The sequence below is a fragment of the Chiloscyllium plagiosum genome, unplaced genomic scaffold, assembly GCF_037043375.1.
Source record: "Chiloscyllium plagiosum isolate Xiang-an unplaced genomic scaffold, Cpla_swu_hap1 HiC_scaffold_1, whole genome shotgun sequence".
Classification (NCBI taxonomy): Eukaryota; Metazoa; Chordata; class Chondrichthyes; order Orectolobiformes; family Hemiscylliidae; genus Chiloscyllium; species Chiloscyllium plagiosum.
The window spans coordinates 127,740,777-127,767,007 of NW_028270139.1; the positions used below are offsets into that span (position 1 = coordinate 127,740,777).

The 26,231-nt window shown below is 42.1% G+C and overlaps 1 protein-coding gene across 3 annotated transcripts in view; it reads left to right on the plus strand.

Annotated features, from left to right (window-relative positions):
- The window catches only part of LOC122565129 (methyl-CpG-binding domain protein 2-like), a 106,685-nt gene that overhangs the window by 19,867 nt on the left and 60,587 nt on the right, over nucleotides 1-26,231 (plus strand). For all 3 annotated transcript variants that reach the window (XR_015758156.1, XM_087990618.1, XM_087990617.1), the window contains exons 2-3: nucleotides 7,488-7,647; nucleotides 20,949-21,086. Coding sequence is in view for 2 of the 3 variants with exons in the window: in XM_087990618.1 (XP_087846744.1) it covers nucleotides 7,488-7,647; nucleotides 20,949-21,086 (298 nt within the window). In the remaining variant the exon portion in view is untranslated. The remainder of the gene's footprint in view (nucleotides 1-7,487; nucleotides 7,648-20,948; nucleotides 21,087-26,231) is intronic.

The window sequence follows — 26,231 nt, forward strand, 5'->3', positions numbered from 1 at the left end:
CCAGGTCACTTTCTCTAGCTTGTTTCCCAATTCATTGACTTGCAAATCTTAGCCCTTCATATTGGGTATTCATTGGATATCTAAACTCTTATTTATCCTTCTTTCATTTCTCCATGTAATCTTTATCATGGAGTGTTACTTTTGCTGCTCTGGCAAGGGCGCAGTTGCCTATATAAAACTGATTGTAGTAAACATTAGTTTGACCTCAACTAGAGCACTGCATCTAGTTCTGGAGTCTCCATTTTAAGAAAGATGTGAAATCATTTGAGAGGAATCATTCTATTTCCTTGCCTTGTTTGCATTCTGCTATAGCCCAAATTTCTTGTTACCACCTTTCTAGTTTCTCTACACTTTCCAACCCTCTGGATTACAGGAAGAGGATACAGAAAAGATTCTGGAGTGATGAGGAGCTTCAGCCACGTAGAAAGATTGGAGGAGTTGCAACCATTCTCTTGAGAGAATAAAGGATTGAGAGGAGATTTGATTGAGGTATTTAAAATAATGAGGGATCTGAACAGAGTAGATGAGATGGAAGGACCAATAAGCAGTGGGCACAGATTTAATGTAATTGGCAAAAGAAACAATGCTGACATGAAAAGCTATTACTCATGGGCGAATGACTAGGATTTGGAGTACACTTCCTGAAGGTATAGTGGAGACAGACAGTTTTGGAAATAAATTTGATCATTATCTGAAAACAAAAAAAAGAAACGGGGCTACTTGGAAAAACGGCAATGGCAGCCAGTGAGTTACTCCTTCAAGGGTCAGCATGGATGTGCTAAAAGGCCATCTTTGTGCTGTTGGCATTTTATTCTTGATCCTATTGATGTCTTAGGTGACCATCTTACCTACCAACTCTGTCTGGCTCATAGTTGTTTGAATGATAATTTTTCAACTCTTTCCACAATCTCACATTATCTAATGTCTGCATCCTTCTCCACTGTTTAGTTGGTTTTATTTTCTGTTTGTGTGTTTTAACCTTTGTATTTCAGCAAATAGATGATTTTGGCTGTCTTGGTTTGAACATTTTTTGACCCTTCCACTGCTAACTGCTTTTCCACTTTGTTAAATCTATTTCTGACCAGTATTTGGAGATGACTCTTAATGTCATTCTCAGCCATTGTACCCATTTCCCTGCCAAATACCCACACTATGGTTCCACATCCTGTTCTACTCCCCCTCTTTCAATCCTGTGAATAATCTTTTGACATTTCTTACATTAAGTGCACTACATAATTATAAGATTGTAATGCTGCCTCTACAATTGTGCTAGCTGCAAAATTAAAACATACACAAAAAAAGTAACTGATTTCAAGGCCATAACTAAATCCAGGGTGTTGCTGATCACCTAACAGTTCAAGCATCACTCTTGCACTTTGATCTCCGATAACTGGACTGAGTTACACTTTTGTACCACCTCCCAGAAGCCTCCATTTCTTGCATCATATTCGAATATGATTTTTGGGTGGTTCACTTGTGCAAAGTGAGCCAATTTTGACAGACTTATGCACATTATCCGTGTTTCAGTACCCTATAATTCTGCATGCACTGTGTATGTATTCTTGATAAAACAGCTGCTGCAGACTGTCTAACTGCTGGGTGGATCACTGGTGAGTCATGGTGTCGTAACTCCAGTGATCTGTAGCCACGGTGCCATAGCAGCAGTTTGCCATACGTCAGGGTGAGGTGTGGTACATGATGAGGGAATTCTGTGAAACCCTGAGTCACAGACTGTTCCTTATCCCAAAGCACCAGAATTACATTCCCTGTGCTACAAGCAATCTTTTTGGAACATGTACAGTACCAATTAATGTACTCTTTCAGCATTGCGGTTATCAAGTTTCTGAAAAGCTCAACTATGACTTCCTGCCATTCTAACTGCATTGTATTATTCCCCTGCTTGTGAAATGCTGCTTAATGTTTCCCCTCATCCAGAAGTGTTCCTTCTCCCTAAGGCAGTGTCTGGCTGTACTGCCTGTATTCCATTGTTTTTCACTCTACAAATTAACGTAATGGAACTCAGATCTTTTTTAAAACAAGCATGCTTTTCCTTTTGCTTTGAAGTCCCTGAACTTCATGTAGGAAAAATATACAAGTTTGTTAATGACCTAGAGTGACCCTCATAAGTAGAGAAACTGGATTTAATTTTCTTGGGAGCTTTCATTATTTCCAGTGCAGCTTTTGAATGTATCCCATCCTGCAGTGTCAACTGCTGACCTTTACGTTCCAGAATGACTCATCTGTGTGATCAGTGTGGTGAACTGTTTGTAGTTTTGGTCTTGTCATGAATGACAATTTTTAAAAAAAGCAGAAAATCTCAGTACTCTGCAAATTAGTCACTGCCATGTTATTAGAGTGCTGTAATGTTGCAGAGTGTACCTTTACCAAGAAATTGGGCTATGTATATGCTTGCTAGTAGTTTTGTGTCTTCAATTCAACATGCATCACAGGACTAGTTCTCTCTTATCTTACCCACATCCCTGTTCTTTCTTTCAAAACAAACCAATTGATTTCCTTTTGTTTCATTTTTGAATTCTCCAATGTTTTATAGAGTTCTAGAGATGTACAGCATGGAAACAGACCCTTCGGTCTAACCTGTCCATGCCGACCAGATATCCTAACCCAATCTAGTCCCACCTGCCAGCACCCAGCCCATATCCCTCCAAACCCTTCCTATTCATATACCCATCCAAGTGCCTCTTAAATGTTGCAATTGTACCAGCCTCCACCACATCCTCTGGCAGCTCATTCCATACACGTACCACCCACTGTGTGAAAAAGTTGCCCCTTAGGTCTCTCTTATATCTTTCCCCCCTCACCCTAAACCTATGCCCTCTAGTTCTGGACCCCCTGACCCTAGGGAAAAGACTTTGTCTATTTATCCTATCCATGCCCCTCATAATTTTGTAAACCTCTATGAGGTCACCCCTCAGCCTCTGACGCTCCAGGGAAAACAGCCCCAGCCTGTTCAGCCTCTCCCTCAAAACCTCCAAACCTGGCAACATCCTTATAAATCTTTTCTGAACCCTTTCAAGTTTCGCAATATCTTTCTGATAGGAAGGAGACCAGAATTGCACGCAATATTCCAACAGTGGCCTAACCAATGTCCTGTACAGCCGCAACATGACCTCCTAACTCCTGTGGTCAATGCGCTGACCAATAAAGGAAAGCATACCAAATGCCGCCTTCACTGTCCTATCTACCTGTGACTCCACTTTCAAGGAGCTATGAACCTGCACTCCAAGGTATCTTTGTTCAGCAACACTCCCTAGGACCTTACCATTAAGTGTATAAGTTCTCTCCTTCACTCAAATTCTTTCTGCTTTTCTTCCTGTCTGTCTTTTTCTTTATTTCCCTCCTTCCTGTTCTTCTATCCGTCCATCTTTCCTTTCCCAACACCCCCTTTTATAATTATGGTAGCCTTTGTGCTTTGGCTTGCCAGTCTCATCTCTGCCTCCCTTTCACTTTGCCCAGTTACTTCTCACTTACAATGTGATCTGATGTGAGCTTTGATGCAGACAAGATTCAGGAGGTCAGGAATGAGAAACTAATTACTAAGAAATATTAGAGATTTTAGTCTGCTTTCTTTGCAGAAGGGGAGATTTAGAGGAGGTTTGATGAAGGTATTTGCTATCATGAGGAATCTGACTGGAATAAATGAAGAGAAATTTCCTCCATTGGAAGAATCGAGAAGCAGAGAGCACAGATTGAAGGTAGTAGAAACCAGAGAAATTTTCATACCACAACTAGTTGGGATCTATTTCCTGACAGTGTGGTGGAAGGACGTTCAATTGAGGCTTTTCTAAGATAATTAGATCGTTCTTTGAAAAGCTGCACAAATACAGGACCACAGGGAAAGGCCACAGTTGCATTAGATGAATTACTCCTTATATTGCGGGACTCTGAGCAGAATGGCTGTAATCATTTTGAGTTTCTTACTGGGTCAGGATGGTTTGAGTCTGTGGAGTGGGGTGTGAAGAATAGGTAATAATAGTGTTTCAGTGGTGAGGGCAACTGAAATGTGTGTTTATTAAGGTTATGGAGCAATTCATAAATCACACATTTTAAAAAAACGTCAGTTCATTAGCAAATAAGCTGGAAGTCTGCGATATAGGCAAAAGAAATTTTGGATGTGGAATTCTACAGCTTGTGTAGGATTGAGTCTAGCAAGGAGAATATCCACTTCAATGTAGACAGTGCGTTGGTTGGGGTGAGGTTGGGATGGAAGTATGCCTATACTCCAGAGGGAGAAAGGAGCAGGCTCTGTAGTTACATGGATCCTGGGTTTGAGCTTAGCTCATGCAGCAGTATTGTGAAAATTGCGCAAGAATGGAAGTGGACTGGAATTGAGATGACAGTGTAGTCTCTGAACCACTAATCAGGAGTGTTTGAGTCTGCCCATGCTGCTGGAAAGTATGATCCAATGCACAGGGTGATTCAGTAGAACAATGTGTTATGAGATCCTAGGTGAGGTTGGTTGATAGGTTAAGTTCATTGATGTTATCATATCTATGGAATCTTGCAAGCCCAGGAACTATTGTCTGTGAATGATTCTAATTAAATAATTCTAATTACATTTGGACCTGATATCTCCCCTACTTTATAAGATTTTCACCAGTATATCAAGAATTTTTTTTGCATAACTTATATTTATGAGAACTATTAAAGCTAGTTGTGCATACATTGGTTTCTGATTATCACTTTGATTTGGGTGGGTGGGGGGGGGTGTGGTGTTGTTGTTCCCTGCTTCAGGGTCTAAAAAGTCATGGACAAATGAGAAACATTGAAATTTTTTTAAAGAAGTCATAATGAATGGTGGGGTAGACTCCATGGGATGAGTGGCCTACTCCTGTTCGTATTTTCTGTTTCTCAATCAGGAAATTGCTCTGTGTTATCCTGGTCCTCCACAAACTAGGAAGCATGGTATAACGCAATAGTCTCAACATTGAAATCCATGTAGGGACACGTTGTTACCAAGTAAACATGCCAGAAAATGTTAGACTTGGTGCATTCAGGTGTAGCTGAATTTTTGATGATGTGCCAAATCATAATTGTAGCCAGATAACTTTGCTGTAGCATTGGGAATTTACTTGTATGTGTGTGGGCACTCATTCCTGCAATGTAATGTGCATTAGAGAATTTGAACAAAAAAATTACATTTTAATTTATCTGAGGATCTAAGAAATAGGAGCAGGAGTGGACCATACTGCTTATTGAAGCCCACTTCATGTGAACTTGTTACATAGTTTTGGGCAGCACTGTAGCCCAGTATTTAGCACTGCTGCCTCACAGTGCCAGGGACCCAGGTTTAATTCCAGCCTCAGGCAATTGACTGTGTAGAGTTTGCTCTTTCTCCCTGTCTCTGTGTGGATTTCCTCTGGGTGTTTCTGGTTTCCGCCCACAGTCCAAAGATGTGCAGTTTAGGTGAATTGGCCATGTTAAATTGCCCTTAGTGTTCATGGATGTGTAGGGGAAGTGCAGAGTAATAGGGTAGGGGAATGAGAGTCTGGGTGGGATACTCTTTGGAGGGTTAGTGTGGAGTTGTTGGGCCACATGGCCTGTTTCCACGCTGGATGGATTCTATGATTCTAAACACAGTGGCTACAAGGGCAGGTTAGAGGCTAGGAATACTGTGGTGAGTAACTCGCCTCCAACTCCCCAAACCTAACCATATCTACAAGGCACAAGTCAGGAGTATGACTGGGCGGGTGCTCTCCCAACAACACTCAAGAAGCTTGACACCATCCAGGGCAAAGCAGCCCATGTGGTTGGCACCACATGTGCAAACATCCACTCCCTTCAGCAGTGTATACTGTCTACAAGATGGAATTAAAAATGAGGAACTGGAAGTACAATTGTGAAGTGTTCTTCTCTGGATTAGATTGGGATCTTTGTATCAGTGTTTGTTCATTCTACAGTGATATATGCTTTCATTAGCTTTACTGACATTCTTACTGTTGTGATTGATTATGATCCTACCAATTGCAAAGCTGCTAGCTGTCACAGACTCCTTTATCTATGCCAAGTAGGTATGATAATGGGATTTATGTTGATTTTTAGCTGTAACTCCCGTTTCTCAAAAAAAAAACGTACACCTTGGATTTCCTGGAGTGAAAAATTGATGCTGACCTAACAGTAGAAGAGGGCAAAAGCACTCTGTGCAACAGACCCTTCGGACCAACTCATCCATGCCGACCAGACAATCCAATCTGACCTTGTCCCATTTGCCAGCATTTGGCCCATAACCGTCTAAACCCTTCCACTTCATATATTCATCCAGATGCCTTTTAAATATAATTGTACTTGCCTACACCACTTCCACTGGCAGCTCATCCCATACACGCACCACTCTCTTTGTGAAAAAGCTACCTCTTGGGATCCTTTTAAATCTTTTCTCTCTCACCTTAAACCTCTGTCCTCTAGTTTTGGACTCCCCTATCCTGGGAAAAAGACCTTGGCTGTTTACTCTATCCATGCCCCTCATGATTTTATAAATCTCTATGAAGTCATCCTTCTGCCTAAGTCGCTCCAGGAACAAAAGCCCCAGCCTACCTGACCTCTCCCTATGACATCATCACTTCAGTCCCAGCAACCACTTTAAATCTTTTCTGCACCCTCTCAAGTTTGACAATGTCCTTCCTATAGAAGTGCAACCAGAATTGTATGCATTATTCTAAAAGTGGTTTCACCAGTGTCCTGCACAGCCACAACATGATGTCCCAACTACTATGTGCAATGTTCTGACCAATGAAAGCAAACATCTTTGCTACCCTGAATATCTGCCACTCTGCTTTCAAGGAAATATGTACCTGCACCCGTACGTCTCTTTGTTCGGCAATACTCCCCCAGGCCCTACCATTTACTGTATAAGTCCTACCCTGATTTGCATTAACAAAGTGCAACACCCTCACGTTTATCTAAATTAAATGCCGTCTGCCATTCCTTGGCCCATCTGATCAAGGTCCTGTTGTACGCTGAGGTAACCCTGTCTGTCCAAAACATCACCTATTTTGGTGTCATCTGCAGACTTGCTAACTATACTTGCCATATTTACATCCAAATTATTTATATAAATGACAAAAAGCAGTGAACCCAGCACTGATCCTTGTGGCACACCACTAGTCACAGGCCTCCAGTCTGAAAAGATACTTTCTTTTTGTCTAATCGACCTGCTCAGATGTTATTACACATCTCTGGAGGAGGTGGTTCTTGAACCAGGGCCCCTCAGTCCAGGGAGAGGGATTTAACCTCTGCACAATAGGAGCCCCCTTAAAAGCAACTCTCTACCATTATCCTCTGTCTCTTACCTTGAAGCCAGTTTTATATCCGATTGGCTAGCTCCCCCGGATCCCATGTGATCTATATATGTTATATACATGTATTCTATCTCTTACACTTTTTCTTGATTTAAGCCCTAGTATGCATTGCTGGGGCTATAATGGCATGTATCATCAACTGGTACTAGAACAATTTTTTTTTTCTTTCAGCCCAAGTGGTAAGAAATTCAGGAGTAAGCCTCAACTGGCTCGCTATCTCGGAAACAGTTTCGATCTCAATAGCTTTGACTTTCGAACCGGGACGATGATGCCTAATAAATTACAGAGGAATAAACAGCGTCTTCGGAATGAAGCCATAAATCAAGCAAAGGTATTGTATACTCTCAGAATTCTACTCAGGGTGTGTTTCAGATACGAAGTTTTAATAGTGCTACATATTTTTATGAATGTTATCTTTTGGGCACCTATTGCAACTTGTGCTAATGACTGGTGGCTGCAGATTAGAGTCTTCTACTTCCTTACAAGGTTAACACTTACTGTTTACCAATCAAAAATGAAGGTGATGTGCAGAGACCAAATGTATTTCCATGGGGGGGGGGGATTTTAAAATTAAAGTTCAACTTGAATGTTTTTTAATCTCGTCCCAGTATCTAATTAAGCAGAATTCTCCATACATTTTGCTTGTTAGTGCTTTCACCTGGGGAGAAAAAAGTGCATTGTCTGAGATTTCTTTTTCAATGGATTCATAGAATGTGGGCATTGCTGGCCAAGCCAGCATCAATTGCCTATCCCTAATTGGCCCAGAAATCTTGCACCAAAACTTGAGGGAAGAAGAGGGAAGAGAATGAGTAGGAAACATAGCTTTTGCATTGCTTTAAAAAAAGGTTGGCAAAACTTTTCCTATCGTACTCATCAGGATAGGCACAAGAATGCCAAAATTTGAAGGGAGCACCACCTAATACTGCGTGACAAAAGGGTGCTGATTGGTTGGGAAGTCAACTCTGGTTGAGGCTGGACCGTGGAGGATGCACCAAGAAATTATTTTTGCCACTTCAAGGGTAAGGAATCTGTGCAGTATTTTTATGAAGCATGAGGAGCAATAGAAAGGCAGTAATTACATATTGTCAAAATTTCAATCCAATTTGTGTGTGTTCATTTTTGTCAATGCTGGTTTTAATAGTGTTTTCACTACTTTGTGCTGTTGCCTTTTTTTTGTAATTGTAATTTCTGTTTCCCAAGTACAACACTTTTATCTTTTAATTACAGTTGGGTTTTTGGGTTGAGAAGTTTTTTTTTCCCTCATTGATTGGAAAACAGCTGTTGAACATAACCTTGAAACTTGTTCTGCCTCCTGATGGTATGATCTCTGGTTTATTGTTTATAACCTTTATTGTCTACGTTAGTCAATTAGAACCTGTTGTATAATGGATCCTTTGGGATGGAGTGATGTTCTCCAGAACTCCTTTTTTTTTATTGCACAACTGTCTGTGATGACATTTTCCCTGATTTTTGTTGAGTTCAGTGTAAGACAGAATGCACATGCATCTCACTATTTTAAAGAATCAATCAGTATGGTAGTTTTGAAAACAAACATCCCGAATTTGATGTGGGTAGCTCATTTACTGATATAGCTTGCCTTCAAACCCATTCTTTTGTGATTCTAAAGCTTTTATTTAGAAAGTAGAATGTAGTTTGCCAGTGCCTTGCTTTGAGGGTGTGCCATTTTAACTGAATTCCACAACTAGTACTTGCACCTTTAGTGTTAACATGTGCTTGAGGCTATTTTAAACCTTTTTAGGGACATTGACGTGATATTGTCTGCTGCTGAGTAGGAAGGATCTCAATTCTGTTACAAACTTTGGCCTGGATTTTCACCATGACAGAAGGGCGTGTCTCCAACTTAGTCAAAGTGAGATTGAAGGCCAGAAAAGGCATTCCTGATTCCAGCACATAGAGTCATAGAGATATACAGCGCGGAAACAGACCCTTTGGTCCAACTCATCCATACCGACCAGATACCCTAAATTAATCCAGCCCTGCTTGCCAGCATTTGGCCCATATCCCTCTAAACTCTTCCTGTTCATACACCCATCCAGATGTCTTCATCACTTCCTCGGCAGTTCATTCCATACACTTATCACTGTCTGCTTGGAAAGGTTGCCACCTGTGTCCCTTTTAAATCTTTCCCCTCACCTTAAATCTATCCTGTCTAATTTTGTACTCCCTTACCCTGGGAAAAAGGCCTTGACCATTCACCCTATCCATGGCGCTTATGACTTTTTTTAAACCTCTGTAAGGTCACCCCTTACCTCTGACACTCCAAGAAAAATAGCCCCCGCCTGTTCAGCCTCTCCCTATGGCTCAAACCCGCTAACCCTGATAATGTACTTGTAAATCTTTTCTGAACCCTTTCAAGTTTTGCAGGATCCTTCCAATAGCAGGGAGACCAAAACTGAAAGCAATATTCCAAACGTGGCCTAACCAATGTTCTGTATAGCCGCAGCATGACCTCTCAACTCTATACTCAATGCACTGACCAATAAAGGCAAGTGTACCAAACACTTCTTCACTACCCTGTCTACCTATCCACTTTGAAGGAACTATGAACCTGCGCTCTAAAGTCTCCTTGTTTGGCTCACTCCTTAGAATTTTATCATGAAGTGTACAAGTCTGCACTTAAAAGTTTTGCTGTGGAGCTGGGGAGTGAGTGGGGGAAAGTAACTGTAATTTGCATATCCATGGGCTACTGAAGAAACTGCACACATTAAAGTGTAGCTGCCTTCATTCAGGTGCACTGTTCAGTCATGGGGATATCCAAAACATGATTTGTACACTTGATCAATCAAGAGGTTTATGGAGAGGTAGGATGTGCTTTTGGATAGATAAAGAGATGCCTCTAGTCAAAAATTAATTTTTTGGATGAGACCATGATCTGTTTGGGATTATTTTTTAAAAAAGGCGACAATGTGTATAAAATGTGGATGAACCCAGTCCCTTTAGCTTCTTTTGTGCATTTTCTGGTAGCAGTAGGTCAGACTGCAATGAATACCTGCCAGATTAAAAATCTGCCTGTCCAGGGTATTTGGTCTCGAGTAAGGTTTGTGGAGTTGGGAATTGCCCTACCTCTGTGCTCCAGGAGTGATAATTCAGCCCTTTGTCACTGGGCCCCATTAATGATCAGGAAAACTGGTTACTCATTAACAGTTCCTTAAAATACTTGAGAGCACACCTGGCTCAGGTATTAAATTGCAAGGGAGATGAATGTATTATGGTGTCTCATTGCCTGATAGGTTTTTTTGGCAGGGTCTACACCTTCAAGAAGACCCAACATTCCTGTGCGATTTTTTTCTTTTCCAAAAGGCAGAATTTTGTCAATGCCAAGGATGCTTAATCCTCCTCAACAAGTCAGCTGACAGCAGAAGCCCCTCATGATCTGTGTACTGATTGTCTATGATTTGGAAAATCAAACTGGGAGAAGTGTTATACCTGACTTAAAGTTATCTGTTTTCTCCTCAAAGATGCTGCCGGGCCTGCTGAGTTTCTCCAGCATTCTGAGTTTATTAGATTTCCATGATCCGTGGTATTTGTGTTTGTGATCCAGCAGTATAAGGCATGAGTGCGTTGTTGCCTTGCCCTCCACTGTGGAACACTGGTTCCTTCATTGAAAGTGCAAAGAAAGCCTTAGAAGCTGCAGTTTTTTTTCTCCTTTGTATCCTAGTCATGATGGGCACTGTATAATGGATATTTTTAGAAGTGCTCTCATATCTAAATTCGAGATTATTCCTCAGTATTTCCTTATCAGCTATAATACTAACACCTCTTTAGTATTGTGTACACCAATGTACGAAACATGTTTGCCCCTCAGATTTTCATTACCTTGCACATTTCGAAAGGAATTGTTATGCTCCTGATTTGAATCTTATTGACCAATAGAGCTCTATTGAAGAACATAGGAAAATGACATGGAACTGTAGAAAACTTAAAGGTCAAAAAAGGGACATTCAGCCTTTTATATCTGCACTGGCTGAATAAACCAGCTGTTTATTCTGATCGCACTTTCAACCACCTAGTTCATAGCCTTGCAGATTGCAAAGCTTCAGGTGCAGATCCAGGTGCCTTTTAAACAAGTTGAGGTTTTCTGTCACAGCCATGGAATTGGGCAATGCATTCTCTTCAGCAACAATACTCTTGTGCCCTGGAATTGATATCCTGAGTCACTGTTGATTCCCGGGTTACTGATGAATGGGGAATTAGTGATGATGATGTTGAAGATCAGGGAAAGCTATGTATTTTGGAAGTGGTAAAGCAGGAGAGTAAATACTGACTTGATACAGTTCATTGGCTGACAGAGGCTAATTCATTATTGGAGGAGTTCCAGAACTCCTCCATGTACAAGTATCAGCAAATGGACCTCACGTTTGATCTTGTCTTCAAGAATTCTGGCTGTAAAGTCCTGGGACTATGTTAATTGGCCCTTGACAAACGTGACCATGTGCTCTTTGTCAGGTATGACTTGAACCACTGGAGGCTTTCACTGCCATTGAGATCTATAGATTCATGATACACTAATCTCACACTCTGCAGGAGGAAAGTATTCACCCTTCGCCTTGCATTTCACTGTTTTGGATGTATTTGGATTAAAGTTGAGATGAGGTTTGAAGTTGAAGGGTTTTACTTAACTGCTTTTCTGTTGATTCGAAGGATAATGATAAAGTAGTAATTAACTGGATTAAATATTGTAGTTGACACAAACCTTGGCATTGACTTTCATATCTCTGTCTCTTTTACCCTACATGTTAATTCAGTGTTTTATCCGGCTAACATTAATTAGCTTTCAAGTTTGTTTTTGAAACCAATACCTCCCCCTACAGGTTTAAATAATGATTGCACATTTATACACTCAACATTTCTGCATTAAGCCATGGAAACTTTTAGACCATCTAGCCATAGCATGGTGCTCATATGAAGTAAGAAGTTGAAATTTTGATTAACTTGCATTATCAAAATAAGCAACATAGCTACCTGAGGGCCTGGGGTTTAAAAGTTTAATTATCAGAATGTAGATTGAGTAGCTTTAATTAAGAACTAAGTATACTGACTAAATTTAATATATTTCAATTATGTTGCTGCTATTCAGATCTGATCCTTAGTGATTTTATAGAATTTATTTTAAAAATATTTTTAATCACATCTGTCCTTAACTATGCAACTTGTAATCTAAGAATTGTTATAATTTTTGAAAATGAATATTTATGTAGGTGTTTGGGTAATTGAGTCTATCAAATTCTTTGATAATGCTTAACCCTACTAAAATGAGTTCCAGTTAGTTCTAAAGCATTCTGAAATTGGGTTGTTAGTGCTTCTTTTGTAATTTCAGTTTCTCACGTAGTTTATAGGATGTGAAGACCATTTAGCCCATTTTGGTATTAGGAACACCCATGGATGGGGTGACAGTGCAGTTTAATTGTGTATTCTTGATCTGCTTTAATTTTAATTAAATAAAAATAGAAATGTTTTGGCAGAGTACCACAGACTGTTGGATTAAGCATATGGACTTCATGAGAAGGTGGCAAATTAGTTTAATTAGAAGTGAGCTAAGCCTAGTATGAGATGAAGGCAAGGATTGGAAATGGGTATTAGTATTTCAGTGATTTGTTGTGTTATTACTTCTCTTGACTATATAAAAATAATATTTAGGTAGAAAAATGAGTATCTAAACCTACCTGTACATTAAAGATTAGGCATAGTTAATTGTTCTTGACCCCCAACCTGCAAGATGATGATATAACTGATTTATTGATCAAAACATGTCACAGAATTGTAGACTTATAGAGTCGTAGAGATGTACAGCACAGAAACAGAACCTTCAGTCCAACTCGTCCATGCCGACCAGATATCCCAACCCAATCTAGTCCCACCTGCCAGCACCTGGCCCATATCCCACCAAACCCTTCCTATTCATATACCTATCCAGATGCCTTTTAAATGTTGCAATTGTACTAGCCTCCACCACTTCCTCTAGCAGCCCATTCCATACATGTACCACCCTCTGCATGAAAATGTTGCCCCTATGTGCTCTAGTTCTGGACCCCCCCCACCCCAGGGAAAAGACCTTGTCTATTTATCCTATCCATGCCCCTCATGATTTTATAAACTTCTATAAGGTCGCCCCTCAGCCTCCAACACTCCAGAGAAAGCAGCCCTAGCCTATTCAACCTCTCCCTATAGCTCAAATCCTCCAACAATGGCAACATCCTTGTAAATCTTTTCTGAGCCCTTTCAAGTTGCATAACATCTTTCCAATAGGAATGAGACCAGAATTGCACGCAATATTCCAACAGTGGCCTAACCAATGTCCTGTACAGTCGCACCATGACCTCCCAACTCCTGTACCCAATTCTCTGACAAATAAAGGAAAGCATTTCAAACGCTGCCTTCACTATCCTATCTACCTTGAGTTAAGTGTATTAAGTCCTGATAAGAATTGCTTTCCCAAAATGCAGCACCTCACATTTATCTACATTAATCTCCATCTGCCAATCCTCAGCCCATTGGCCCATCTGATCAAGAACCTGTTGTAATCTGAGGTAACCTTCTTCGCTGTCCACTACACTCCAATTTTGGTGTCATCTACAAACTTATTAACTATACCTCTTATAGATTGCTATTTTGATGTGCAAGATTTGATAATTACCATTCAAACAGAATGTAGAAGGATAAATTTGAGGTTCAAATACAGAAGACTGAGAATTGTAGATAAAATGAGATATCGAAAGTAGAAGTTGAGAAACAATGATGAATTTGTGTAAAACCCCATTGTGGCCACATTTGTAGCATTGTGTGGAGTCGGCTTTTACACCGCTGGGAAAATGTTCATGCAATAGGACTTGCATGGATTCACTTGGTTCAAGAAATATTCTTGAAGGAAATTTGAAAAAAAATTGAGGTAGTTCATGCGAACAGTTGAGAGTATGGATGTAATGGTAAAAATGCTTAAATTCATGCTGGTATTGAACATAGTAGATAGAAATGGATTGTTCAGCAATTGATCTACAGTGGGGAGATATGGATGTAAGATTTAACGTACGTAATTTAGGAAGGAGAGCAAAAGGAGTTTTTGTGTATTTGTGTTAAGTGAAGCACAGAGCGTAGTCCCTTTTAACAACAGATAAATAAAGTGAAAGAGGTTGTGTGTGGGGAGGTAATTGACATGGGAGCAGGGTGAGAGTTTGGCAGTTAAGATTATTAATGGGGACTGAATAACCTGTTTGTGTTAAAATTGCAAGCAATATACAGAACATTTACTATTTTACATTTATCCTTTATTTCAAGGTAAACTTAATGTCTTTTAGAGCTTTAGTTCCACAAAACTTTTACAAAAAAGTTAAAGGAGAGGAGAGTTCAGCAGAGGTGAAAGTTTCCAAGCAAGTATTTGGACAGTATAGGAGGAATGAGAACTCTAACTGCAGGCACAGCAGATAAGGGGACAATTATGAGAAAGGTCAGTCAATGCAGGGCTGAGGATGTTCTACTTAAATGCGCACAGTATATGAAAAATGGTAAATGTCGTGCAGATTGAAATTGGCAGGTTGTGAACATCATAGATGCAAAGGAATCAGGGCTGGAAGCTAAATATCTCAGGATAAATGTCCTAGTGCTGGGCAGAGGGGCTGAGAATGTGATGTTAGTTAGTAAAAAATGAAATTAAATCCATAGCAAGACGTGATATAGAGTCAAAGATGTGGAATCTGTGCATGTAGAGTTGAAGAACAGCAAAGGGGAAAAAATAGCCTGATAGGATGCCTGTTACACAACTAACAGTGGCCAGGATGTCAGGAAGAAAATACATCAGGAGATAGAAAAGGTATGTAAGAAAGGAACGATTACAATAGTCATGGGGGGACTTCAACATGCAGGTGAATTGGGAAAATCAGGTTGGTAGTGAAGCCTAATGAAAGGAATTGATGGAATATCGACTAGATGATTTTTGGAGCAGTTTGTGGTAGAGCCAACTAGGGAGCAATTCTGGATTTGGTGATGTGCAATGAGGGAGACTTGATTAGGCAGCTAGTTTCGAAGGAACCTCTAGCTTCCTAGGGGTAGTGACCATAATTTGATAGAATTACCCTGCAGTTTGAGAGGGTGAAGCTGGAATCAAATGTTATGGTATTACAATTGAGTAAAGGTACCTACAAAGACATGAGGAAGGAGCTGGCCAGACCTGATTGGAAGGAGAGTCTAGCAAGGAAGATGGTGGAGCAGCAATGGCAGTAATTTAGGAACCATTGCAGAAATTCACCCGAGGAAGAAGAAAAATACTAAGGGCAACCAGGGCCAATTAGAGATGTCAGGGACAGCATAAAAGCAAAAGAAAAAGCATGCAATGTGGTGAAGATTAGTAGGAAGGCAGGGGATTGGGAAACCTTTAAAAACCAGCATGATGAAAAATGCAAAAAGGGGCCGACGATGAAATGAGAGTGAGCTAGCTGGTGACATAAAAAGATTGCAGGAATTTTCTTAAATATCTAGAGTTTAGGAAAGAGGCAAAAGTGGACATTAGACCAGTGGAAAATGAGGGTGAGAAACAAGAATGTCAGAAACTGAATAGTTCCAAAAATGCTCAATTCTGAGAGTAAATTCCTCATCTCAGTCTGAAACTCTTCACAGTGGAAGACACAAGTAGCATAGCAGAGTTTCAAAAGAGTCAGGGGGCAGAGATGAGTGTAATGGCCATCACTAAGGAGAAGGTACTGGGGAAGCGGAAAGATCTGAAGGTAGATAAATCACTTGGATTGGATGGACTACATTACAAGACTCTGAAGGAGATAGCTGAGGAGATTGTAGAGATATTGGTGCTGGTCTTTCGAGAATCATTGAAGTCCGGGCGTGTGCCAGATGACTGGAAAATGGCTAATGTCACACCCTTGTTTATGAAATGAGGAAGGCAGAAGACAGGAAACTATACACCGGATAGCCTGATCTCAGATGCTGGTAAGATTTTAGAATAAATTATTAAAGAGATTGTGGAATAGGGTAAAGTACGACAAAAGTACGACAAAGTCAGGATGGCTTCATCAAAGAGATCATGCCTAACAAATCTGTTAGAATTTTTTTGAGGGGGTAACAAGCAAGTTAGACAAAGGAGAGCCAGTGACTGGATTTCCAGAAGGTCACTTGATGACATGCCACACAGGAGACTACTAAATAAGGCCAGTATTAGGTACAAAAGTATTTGCATCAGTAGAGAATTAGCTGACTGATAGAAGGTAGAGAGTAGGTACAAAGGGGTGTTTTTCAGGATGGCAGCAGGTAACTAGTAGAGTTCTACAGAGGTCTCTGTTGGTACCACAACTATTTGCATTATACATTAATGATATAGACAAAGGAATTGAGTGCTCTGTTGCTACGTTTGCAGATGGCACAAAGATAAGTGGAGGAAATGGGTAGGCTGCAGAAGGACTTGGATCAATGGTGCTGGAAGAGCACAGCAATTCAGGCAGCATCGAGGAGCTTCAGCAAAATCGACGTTTCGGGCAAAAGCCCTTCATCAGGAATAAAGGCAGAGAGCCTGAAGTGTGGAGAGATAAGCTAGGGGAGGGTGGGGGTGGGGAGAGAGTAGCATAGAGTACAATGGGTGAGTGGGGGAGGAGATGAAGGTGATAGGTCAGGGAGGAGAGGGTGGAGTGGATAGGTGGAAAAGGAGCTAGGCAGGTCGGACTAGTCCGGACAATTCAAAGGGACTGGAAGTTTGAAACTAGGATGAGGTGGGGGAAGGGGAAATGAGGAAGCTGTTGAAGTCCACATTGACGCCCTGGGGTTGAAGTGGTCCGAGGCGGAAGATGAGGCGTTCTTCCTCCAGGCGTCTGGTGGTGAGGGAGCGGCGGTGAAGGAGGCCCAGGACCTCCATGTCCTCAGCAGAGTGGGAGGGGGAGTTGAAATGTTGGGCAACGGGGTGGTTTGGTTGATTGGTGCGGGTGTCTCGGAGATGTTCCCTAAAGTGCTCTGCTAGGAGGCGCCCAGTCTCCCCAATGTAGAGGAGACCGCATCGGGAGCAACGGATACAATAAATGATATTAGTGGATGTGCAGGTAAAGTTTTGATGGATATGGAAGGCTCCTTTAGGGCCTTGGATAGAGGTGAGGGAGGAGGTGTGGGCACAGGTTTTACAGTTCCTGCGGTGGCAGGGGAAAGTGCCAGGATGGGAGGGTGGGTCGTAGGGGGGCGTGGACCTGACCAGGTAGTCACGGAGGGAACAGTCTTTGCGGAAGGCGGAAAGGGGTGGAGAGGGAAATATATCCCTGGTGGTGGGGTTTTTTTGGAGGTGGCGGAAATGTTGGCAGATGATTTGGTTTATGCGGAGGTTTGTAGGGTGGAAGGTGAGCACCAGGGGCGTTCTGTCCTTGTTACGGTTGGAGGGGTGGGGTCTGAGGGCGGAGGTGCGGAATGTGGACGAGATGCGTTGGAGGGCACCTTTAACCACGTGGGAAGGGAAATTGCGGTCTCTAAAGAAGGAGGCCATCTGGTGTGTTCTGTGGTGGAACTGGTCCTCCTGGGAGCAGATACGGCGGAGGCGGAGGAATTGGGAATACGGGATGGCATTTTTGCAAGAGATAGGGTGGGAAGAGGTGTAATCCAGGTAGCTGTGGGAGTCAGTGGATTTGTAAAAAATGTCAGTGTCAAGTCGGTCTTCACTAATGGAGATGGAGACGTCCAGGAAGGGGAGGGAGGTGTCAGAGATGGTCCAGGTAAATTTAAGGTCAGGGTGGAATGTGTTGGTGAAGTTGATGAATTGCTCAACCTCCTCGCGGGAGCACGAGGTGGCGCCAATGCAGTCATCAATGTAGCGGAGGAAGAGGTGGGGAGTGGTGCCGGTGTAATTACGGAAGATCAACTGTTCTACGTAGCCAACAAAGAGACAGGCATAGCTGGGGCCCATATGTGTGCCCATGACTACCCCTTTGGTCTGGAGGAGGTAGGAGGATTCAAAGGAGAAATTGTTAAGGGTGAGGACCAGTTCGGCCAAACAAATGAGAGTGTCGGTGTAAGGGTACTGTTGGGGACATCTGGAGAGGAAAAAACGGAGGGCTTGGAGGCCCTGGTCATAGCGGATGGAGGTGTAGAGGGATTGGATATCCATGGTGAAGATGAGGTGTTGGGGGCCGGGGAAACGGAAGTCTTGGAGGAGTTGGAGGGCGCGGGTGGTGTCTCGAACGTATGTGGGGAGGGCGTTGGGGGCCGGGTTAAAGGTGCCCTCCAACGCATCTCGTCCACATCCCGCACCTCCGCCCTCAGACCCCACCCCTCCAACCGTAACAAGGACAGAACGCCCCTGGTGCTCACCTTCCACCCTACAAACCTCCGCAAACCCTACAAAGCTCCTTTTTCACCTATCCACTCCACCCTCTCCTCCCTGACCTATCACCTTCATCTCCTCCCCCACTCACCCATTGTACTCTATGCTACTCTCTCCCCACCCCCACCCTCCCCTAGCTTATCTCTCCACGCTTCAGGCTCTCTGCCTTTATTCCTGATGAAGGGCTTTTGCCCGAAACGTCGATTTTGCTGAAGCTCCTCGATGCTGCCTGAATTGCTGTGCTCTTCCAGCACCATTGATCCAGAATCTGGTTTCCAGCATCTGCAGTCATTGTTTTTACCTTGCAGAAGAACTTGGACAGGGTAGGTGAGTGTGCACAAGTGGCAGATGGATAAAATGTTAGTGTGAGGCTATGCACTTTTGCAGGAAGAATAGAGGCATAGCGTATTTTCTAATTGGGAAAGGCTTTGGAAACCAGAAGCACAAAGGGACTTGGGAGTCCTATTCAGATTCTGTTAAGACTAATGTACAGGTTCATTTGGCGGTTAAGAAGGCAAATGCGATTTTGGCATTCATTTCACTAGGGCTAGAATGCAAGAGCAGAGATGCACTGTTGAGACTGTAGAAGGCTCTGGTCAGACTGCATTTAGAAAATATTGAGAGCATTTTTGGGCCCCATATCTGAGGAAAAATGTGCTGGCATTTGAGGGAGTCCAAAGGAGGTTTACAAGAATAATCCCAGGGATGAAGAGCTTGTCATATGAGAAGCAGTTGTAGATTCTGGATCTGTACTCAATGGGATGGTTTGTACGAGTACCAATTCAAGGGGAAATCCAACATTTATACTTCATGAGAGGAGAGTTCTGATTGGCAAGTTGTCTCTGGTTGAGGTGTTGTCATAACCAATCAGAGTCCTCTTACAAACCAGTCAGCAGTCTTCTCTCATGCAGTATAAATGTTGGTTTTCTTCTTGAATTGGCACTTTTGCAAAACTGTTGAGTACAAGATGAAGCACTTTGGAAAAAGTTATTTTTTCAACAGCACCGAAGTTCTACACTATCAAACAATTCTGCCCTGGCCCACAGTGATAAAACCATAAAGAAAAGGAACAGGAGTAGTCCCCATTCATTCCCTGGAACCTACACTCATGGCTGTTCTGACACTCCTCATGTCCACATTCCTGCCCTTTCCCTATAATGCTTGATTCCCCATCTGATCAACAATCTATTTATCTGAGTATTGAATATTCACAAGGACTCTGCCCCCATAGCTCTCTGTGGCAAGGAATTCCAAAAACTCTAAACTCTCTCAAGAAATTCCTCATCTAAATCTTAAAATGGCAGTCCTTTATTCTGAGAGTATGCCCTTTGGTCCTAGACTTTCCCATGAAGGATAATATCCCTTATTAACCCTGTCAAACCCCTGAAGAATCCTATATGTTTCACTGAGATCAACTCTCATTCTCCTAAACTCAGTGAATTGATCCCAATTTGTTTAGGATTTGCCCATAAGACAATTCCCCCCTCACTGGGGATCATCCTAGTGAACTTTTTTTGAACTACTTCAAAGAAATGATGTTTTTCCTTAAAAAAGTGATCTGAAACTGCTCCCAGTGATCCAGATGCGGTCTCGCCAGCACCTTGTAAGGTGCAGTTAAGACTTTCCCTAATCTTATATTACAGCCCCTTTGAAATAAGGACCAGCATTCCATGAGCCTTCCAGATTAGCTGCTGCACCCATGTGCTAGCTTTCTGTGTGTCTTTCGCAAGCATCCCAAGTCCCTCTGTGATGCATTGTTCTGCAGTTTTCTTCATTTAAGTCAGACTTTTTTTTTGTTCTCCATTTCAAAATGCACAGCTTCATATTTTCCCACGTAGTCTGTTTGCCAACTTGTTGTAGGCCTTGTTTAACCTATCAAAACCTCTCTGTAAAGTGAGGGAGGTGTGTGTCTGGAATAGGCTGCCAGATGTAATGGTGGAAGCGATTGCAATTTCATCATTTTATAAACGTTTAGACAAGTACATGGATGGCGTAGGTATGGAGAGTTATGGACCAAATGCAGACAAATGGGACTAGTACAAATGTGAAAACTGGGTGGGATTGGCAAGTTGGGCTGAAGGGTCTGTTTCCATGCTGTAGACTTCTATGACTTCTATCCCCACCCACCACTATGGTGTAAAGTAAGTACTTTTCACTTATGCTGGAGAAATACTCCAACTTTTGCAAAAGTACCAATTCAGAGGAAAACCAACATTTATGCTGTATGAGAGAGGACTTTTGGTTTGCAAATATATAAAAGAGCAAAGTGTATCATTTTTTATTTATTCTTTTTTATTCCTGTGTTTTCCAACTTGCAGGGGAAATTAGATTTGAACACCACCCTGCCAATAAGACAAACTGCATCCATTTTCAAGCAGCCAGTAACAAAAGTTACAGATCACCCGAACAACAAAGTAAAATCAGAACTGCAGAGAGTAACAGAACAACCACAACAGGTAAGTTTAACATACTATGTGAATATTATTCTCATGCTCAGTATTTGTATTTTATTTGAAAAAGGCGTCGTCTTTAATATTTGCTCATTTATAGGTTAGTCACTAAAACTGTGGTCGATTGTTGACAATGGGCCAACTCTCCCACTAATTCCTCTTGGTTTTCGTGGTCATAAACACAGTCTTTCCCTACAGTCTGTTCTTGAATATACTTAATGACTTACCAAGGGCGGCATGGTGACTCAGTGGTTAGCACTGCTGTCTCACTGCACCAGGGACCTGGGTTTGATTCCCACCTCGGGAGACTGTGCAAACTCCACATAGGCAGTCTCCCCATGTCTGCATGGGTTTCCACCGGGTGCTCCAGTTTCCTCCCACAATTCAAAGATGTGCAATTTAGGTGAATTGGCCAGGGTAAATTGCCCATAGTGTTAGGTGTTTTAGTCAGGGGTAAATATAGGATAGGGGAATGGGTCAGGGTGGGTTATTGTTCGGAGGGTCGGTGTGGTCTTGTTGAGCCGAAGGGAATCTAATCTAAAAAAAAAACTGTGGTTGAAAATTCCAGAAATTTAAAACCCGTTGAGTGAAGAAATTTCTTCTCATCTCGGCCTTAAATGATCAGCCCTTTATCTAAAATGGGGATGAGCTTTATCTGAACCATGCTGGGATCAGTGTCCTGTCAAAATAAAATCATCAGTCTGCAGAGTGGGCTTTGAACTAAATACACATTAGGGGGATGGTTCTGGAGAAGAAATATGTTGGCTTGCAAAGCAAAAGGATTTGGTAGCATCATAAGGAAGTTATTTAGATAATATTGAGGGTAGGGCAGGAAAGGACAGCATACACAAACATAAAACAAAGCAAGTAGGCTCAAAGGGGAAAATGGTAAAAAGGCAGATTTAATAACATTCAACTTAAATGTATGTAGTATTTGGAACAAAAAGGAATTATGATCTTACGTACATTATGGAGATGTAGTTATAAGGAGAACAAAGCTCTGAACTAAATATTCAGGGATAGTCACTTTTTGAAATATTAAGCAAGAAGGAAAGGGTACGGAGTAGAATTGTTAGTATGATATGGAAGAAGTGCAAGAGCAAGAAATAATCTTTGATTGGGAAAGGAGAAGGCAGTACTGGTGGGAGTACCCTCACAATAGCTATACTGCAAGACAGACTAAATCAGGAGATATTGATATCAATTAAAATGGCAGTACTGTAATCATGGATGACTTTAATCATTATGCAGATTAGAAAATTAAATTGGCAGAGGTATCAGGATGAAACGTGCATTGTGTATTTGGGACATTTTTCTGAAAAAATATATTGTGGCTGCAAATAGGGTTTAGGCAGATTTGAGTCTGGCATTGTGGAATGAGGCAGGTTTAATAAATGCTCTGAGTAAATGTTCCCTTGTGAATCAGTTCATGTTTATTTAGCATTCACTTTGCCACTGTGGAGAAGCTTGCGGGTGATGCTGTCTGGAGCTATGTTCCTGGTAGGGTCACCCATGGCGGTAAGGTCGAGGATGATGTCCCTGACAAAGAACAATCCAACCAAGATCTCAACGGTGGAACAAATGGGTGAAGTTGCTTCAGACTCAATGGCTGTGAAGGCAGATGAAGGCTGCAGCAAATCCATCAACTCTGATCCTCGTGGTCTACATGCCATTGGAATCAGTTGGTTGATTTGTGAAGTATCGTGTGCTTCTTGAAGTGCAACATCAAGTACACATTAAACAAATACACATACAGGTGTCTTCACTCTGTGGGCTACTTCTTCAGGTTTCTGGCGATCGGGAGAGGGCGATAGGAGCAGGCAAAGTGATGGCTGGAAGCTCCGAGTTAACAACCGGCATGAAAGCGGTGAATACTTGATTCAGTTGCTCAACGTTTGGACAGGAGGAGGAAAGTTGTTTGGTAGCAATATTCACGTTTCAGCAGTCCTATTTAGGATCCACTCTGCTCACCCTGAACTGAGAGAGGGCTAGGAAAGTTGCCCCAAAAATAGTCTGCTTCACCCCATCCTGACTGAAAAGCCTCATCCAGAGGGATCATCATTATGCAGTCGACAAACATCAAGAAGCGAAACTATGGAAATTTGGAACCTGGAATGTATGAACTCTGATGAATGACCCAAATTCAGACCGGCCAGAGAGGAAAACTGCCTTTGTTGCCCGGGAACTCCAAAAATTCAACTTTGACATGGTTGCTCTGAGTGAAACCCACAAAGCTGGAGAAGGGCAATTAAAGCAAGACCAAGGTCAATACACCTTTTTTTCTGGAAAGGACCTGATCCTGAACAACTGAGGATACATGGTGTAGGTTTTGCCATCTGAACCAGCCTACTTTAGAAGCTGACAGTGCAACCACTGGGAATCAATAAATGTCTCATGACTCTGTGAATTCAGCTCTTCAAGAACCAACATGCCACTATCATCAGCACCTATGCTCCAACTCTAGGCGCTGAAGACCAAATAAAGGAGAACATCTATGCCCAACTTGACAATTTTCTTTCCTCTGTTCCAGTATTCTTCTACAGATAGTAGGATTTGTTGAGTCAGATGTTCTTGAAGATTTTGTTGGAACTTCTGTACATAGTTAATGTCTTGGAGGATGTCAACATTGAATTCATTGATAGTGTTCAGATTTTGGTGTTTCCTTTTGGGCCAAATCTTCATTCTCATAATGGACAAGATGAGTCAATGGTCTGCCCAGCACTAGTTGGTACCAGTAACAGCTCTTGTTATCAGCACATTTTGTTGATCCTGAGATCATATGATGATGTAATTGATGAAATGCCAGTGTTTGGAGCGTGGATGCTGCCAGGAGACTTTATGCCTGTTTTTCTGGTGAAATAGGGTGTTTATAATCACCAGATTGTGTTTAGCACGTTTGGTGAGAAATTTTCCATTAGTGTTGACCTTGCCAACTCCTTCCTTGCGTATTATTTCAGTCCAAAGCCTATGACCTTTCCTGACTCTGGCACTGAAGTCTCTCAAGAGAATGACCTTGTTGTTGGGAATAAAAGATAAGACACGTCCAACCTAGCCTATTACTGCCCCAAGAATCTTCTCTCGATCATCAGTAAAGTGATACAAGATGTAATGAACAGTGCTATCAAGCTGCACCTGCTCAACAATAACTTGCTCACTGATGCTCCGTTTGGGTTCCACCAGGGCCACTCAGCTCTTCATTACAGCCTTGATTCGAACATGATCAGAAGAGCTGAAGACCAGAAGTGAGGTGAGAGTAATTGCTCTTGGCATCAAGATACCCTAGCAAAACTAGGATTAATGGGAATCAGGGAGAAAGTTTTCTGCTAGTTGGAGTCATACCTGACACATACGAAGATAGTTGTGGTTGTTGGAGGTTCTTCATCTTTGCTCCAGGACATCCCTGCAAGAGTTCTTCAGAGTTGTGTTCTATGCTGAACCATTTTCAGCTGCTTCATCAATGACCTTCTGTCCATCATAACTTCAGAGGTGGGGATGTTTGTCGATAATTGCATCATGTTCAGCACCATTCATGACTCAGATCCCTCAGCAATCCATGCTCAAATGCAAAAAAGAACTGGATAATATCCAGGCTTTAGCTGACAGTTGGCAAGTACCAATTGCATCAGACATGCCAGCAATGACTGTCTCCAATAAGAGATAATCTAACCACTGCTCCTTGATGTCCAATGACATTATCACCATTGAATCTCCCACTACTAATGTCCTGAGGGGGGTTACCGTTGACCAGAAACTCAACTGGGCTGAAAATGTGTTGCTGGAAAAGCGCAGCAGGTCAGGCAGCATCCAAGGAACAGGAGAATCGATGTTTCGGGCATAAGCCCTTCTTCAGGAAGGGCTTATGCCCGAAACGTCGATTCTCCTGTTCCTTGGATGCTGCCTGACCTGCGCTTTTCCAGCAACACATTTTCAGCTCTGATCTCCAGCATCTGCAGCCCTCACTTTCTCCTCGAAGAAACTCAACTGGACTCACCATGTACACTGGCTATAAGAGCAGGTCAGAAAATAGGAATACTGCAATGAGTAGCTCACCACCTGACTCCCCAAAGCCAGTCCACCGTCTGCAAGGTACAAGTCTGGAGTGTGATGGAATATTCTGCTTTTGTCTGGATGAGTGTACTTAAGAATTTAAGAGTGCACGTAACACTTAAGAACTTGACACATTCCAGGACAAAGGCAGTCTGCTTTATGGGCACCACATTCACAAACATCCACTCCCTCCACTCCTGATGCTCAGTACACACTGTTGATACTATCTACAAAATGCACTGCAAAAATTTACCAACAATGCCTTCCAAACCTATGACCACTTCCCATCTAAGAAGGACAGGGCAGCAGATACATGGAAACACCACTACCTGCAAGTTTCCCTCCAAGCCACTCACCATCCTGACTTGGAAATATGTTACTATTCCTTCAGTGTTGCTTGGTCAAAATTCTTTTAATCCCTCCCTAATGGGATTATGGGTTTACCTATAGCACATGGACTGCAGTGAAGTGATTCAAGAAGGCGATTCATTACCACTTTCCCAAGGGCAACTAGAGATGGGCAATAAATGCTGGTCAGTCAGCACTGCCCATATCTCATGAGTGAATAAAAAAAAAGAACATTTAAGAGTTACTATTGACCAGAGATTTAACTGAAGTAAAGTAAATACTATGGCTAAAGAGAAGCAGTTCAAAAGCTGGGAATTCTCGAGTAATCAATGTCCAGATTTCCCAAACCCTCAAATATTTACAAGTCAAACCACTTGCTTGAATGAGAACAGCTCCAGCAATAGTGAAGAAGCTCAATGGCCTCCAGGGCAATACGACTTTTTTGATTGACATTCCATCTGCTGCCTTAAACATATACTTCACCCACCCCTAATGCACAGTTGCAGCTGTGTTTACTGTCTACAAGATATACTGAAGAAACTGATGAAACCATCTTTGGCAGTATTTTTCAATCATATGGCCTTTGCTACTTGGAGAAACCAGGGCAGTAGGTGCATGGGAACATCATTAAGTTCCCCTCAAAGTCTCTCAACATCTTGACTGTAACCACATCTGTTTCTTGACTGTTATTGGGTCAAAACCCTGGAACTCCCTTTCTGACATTTGAACCACTGAAGTACCAGGTGAGGACCAAAG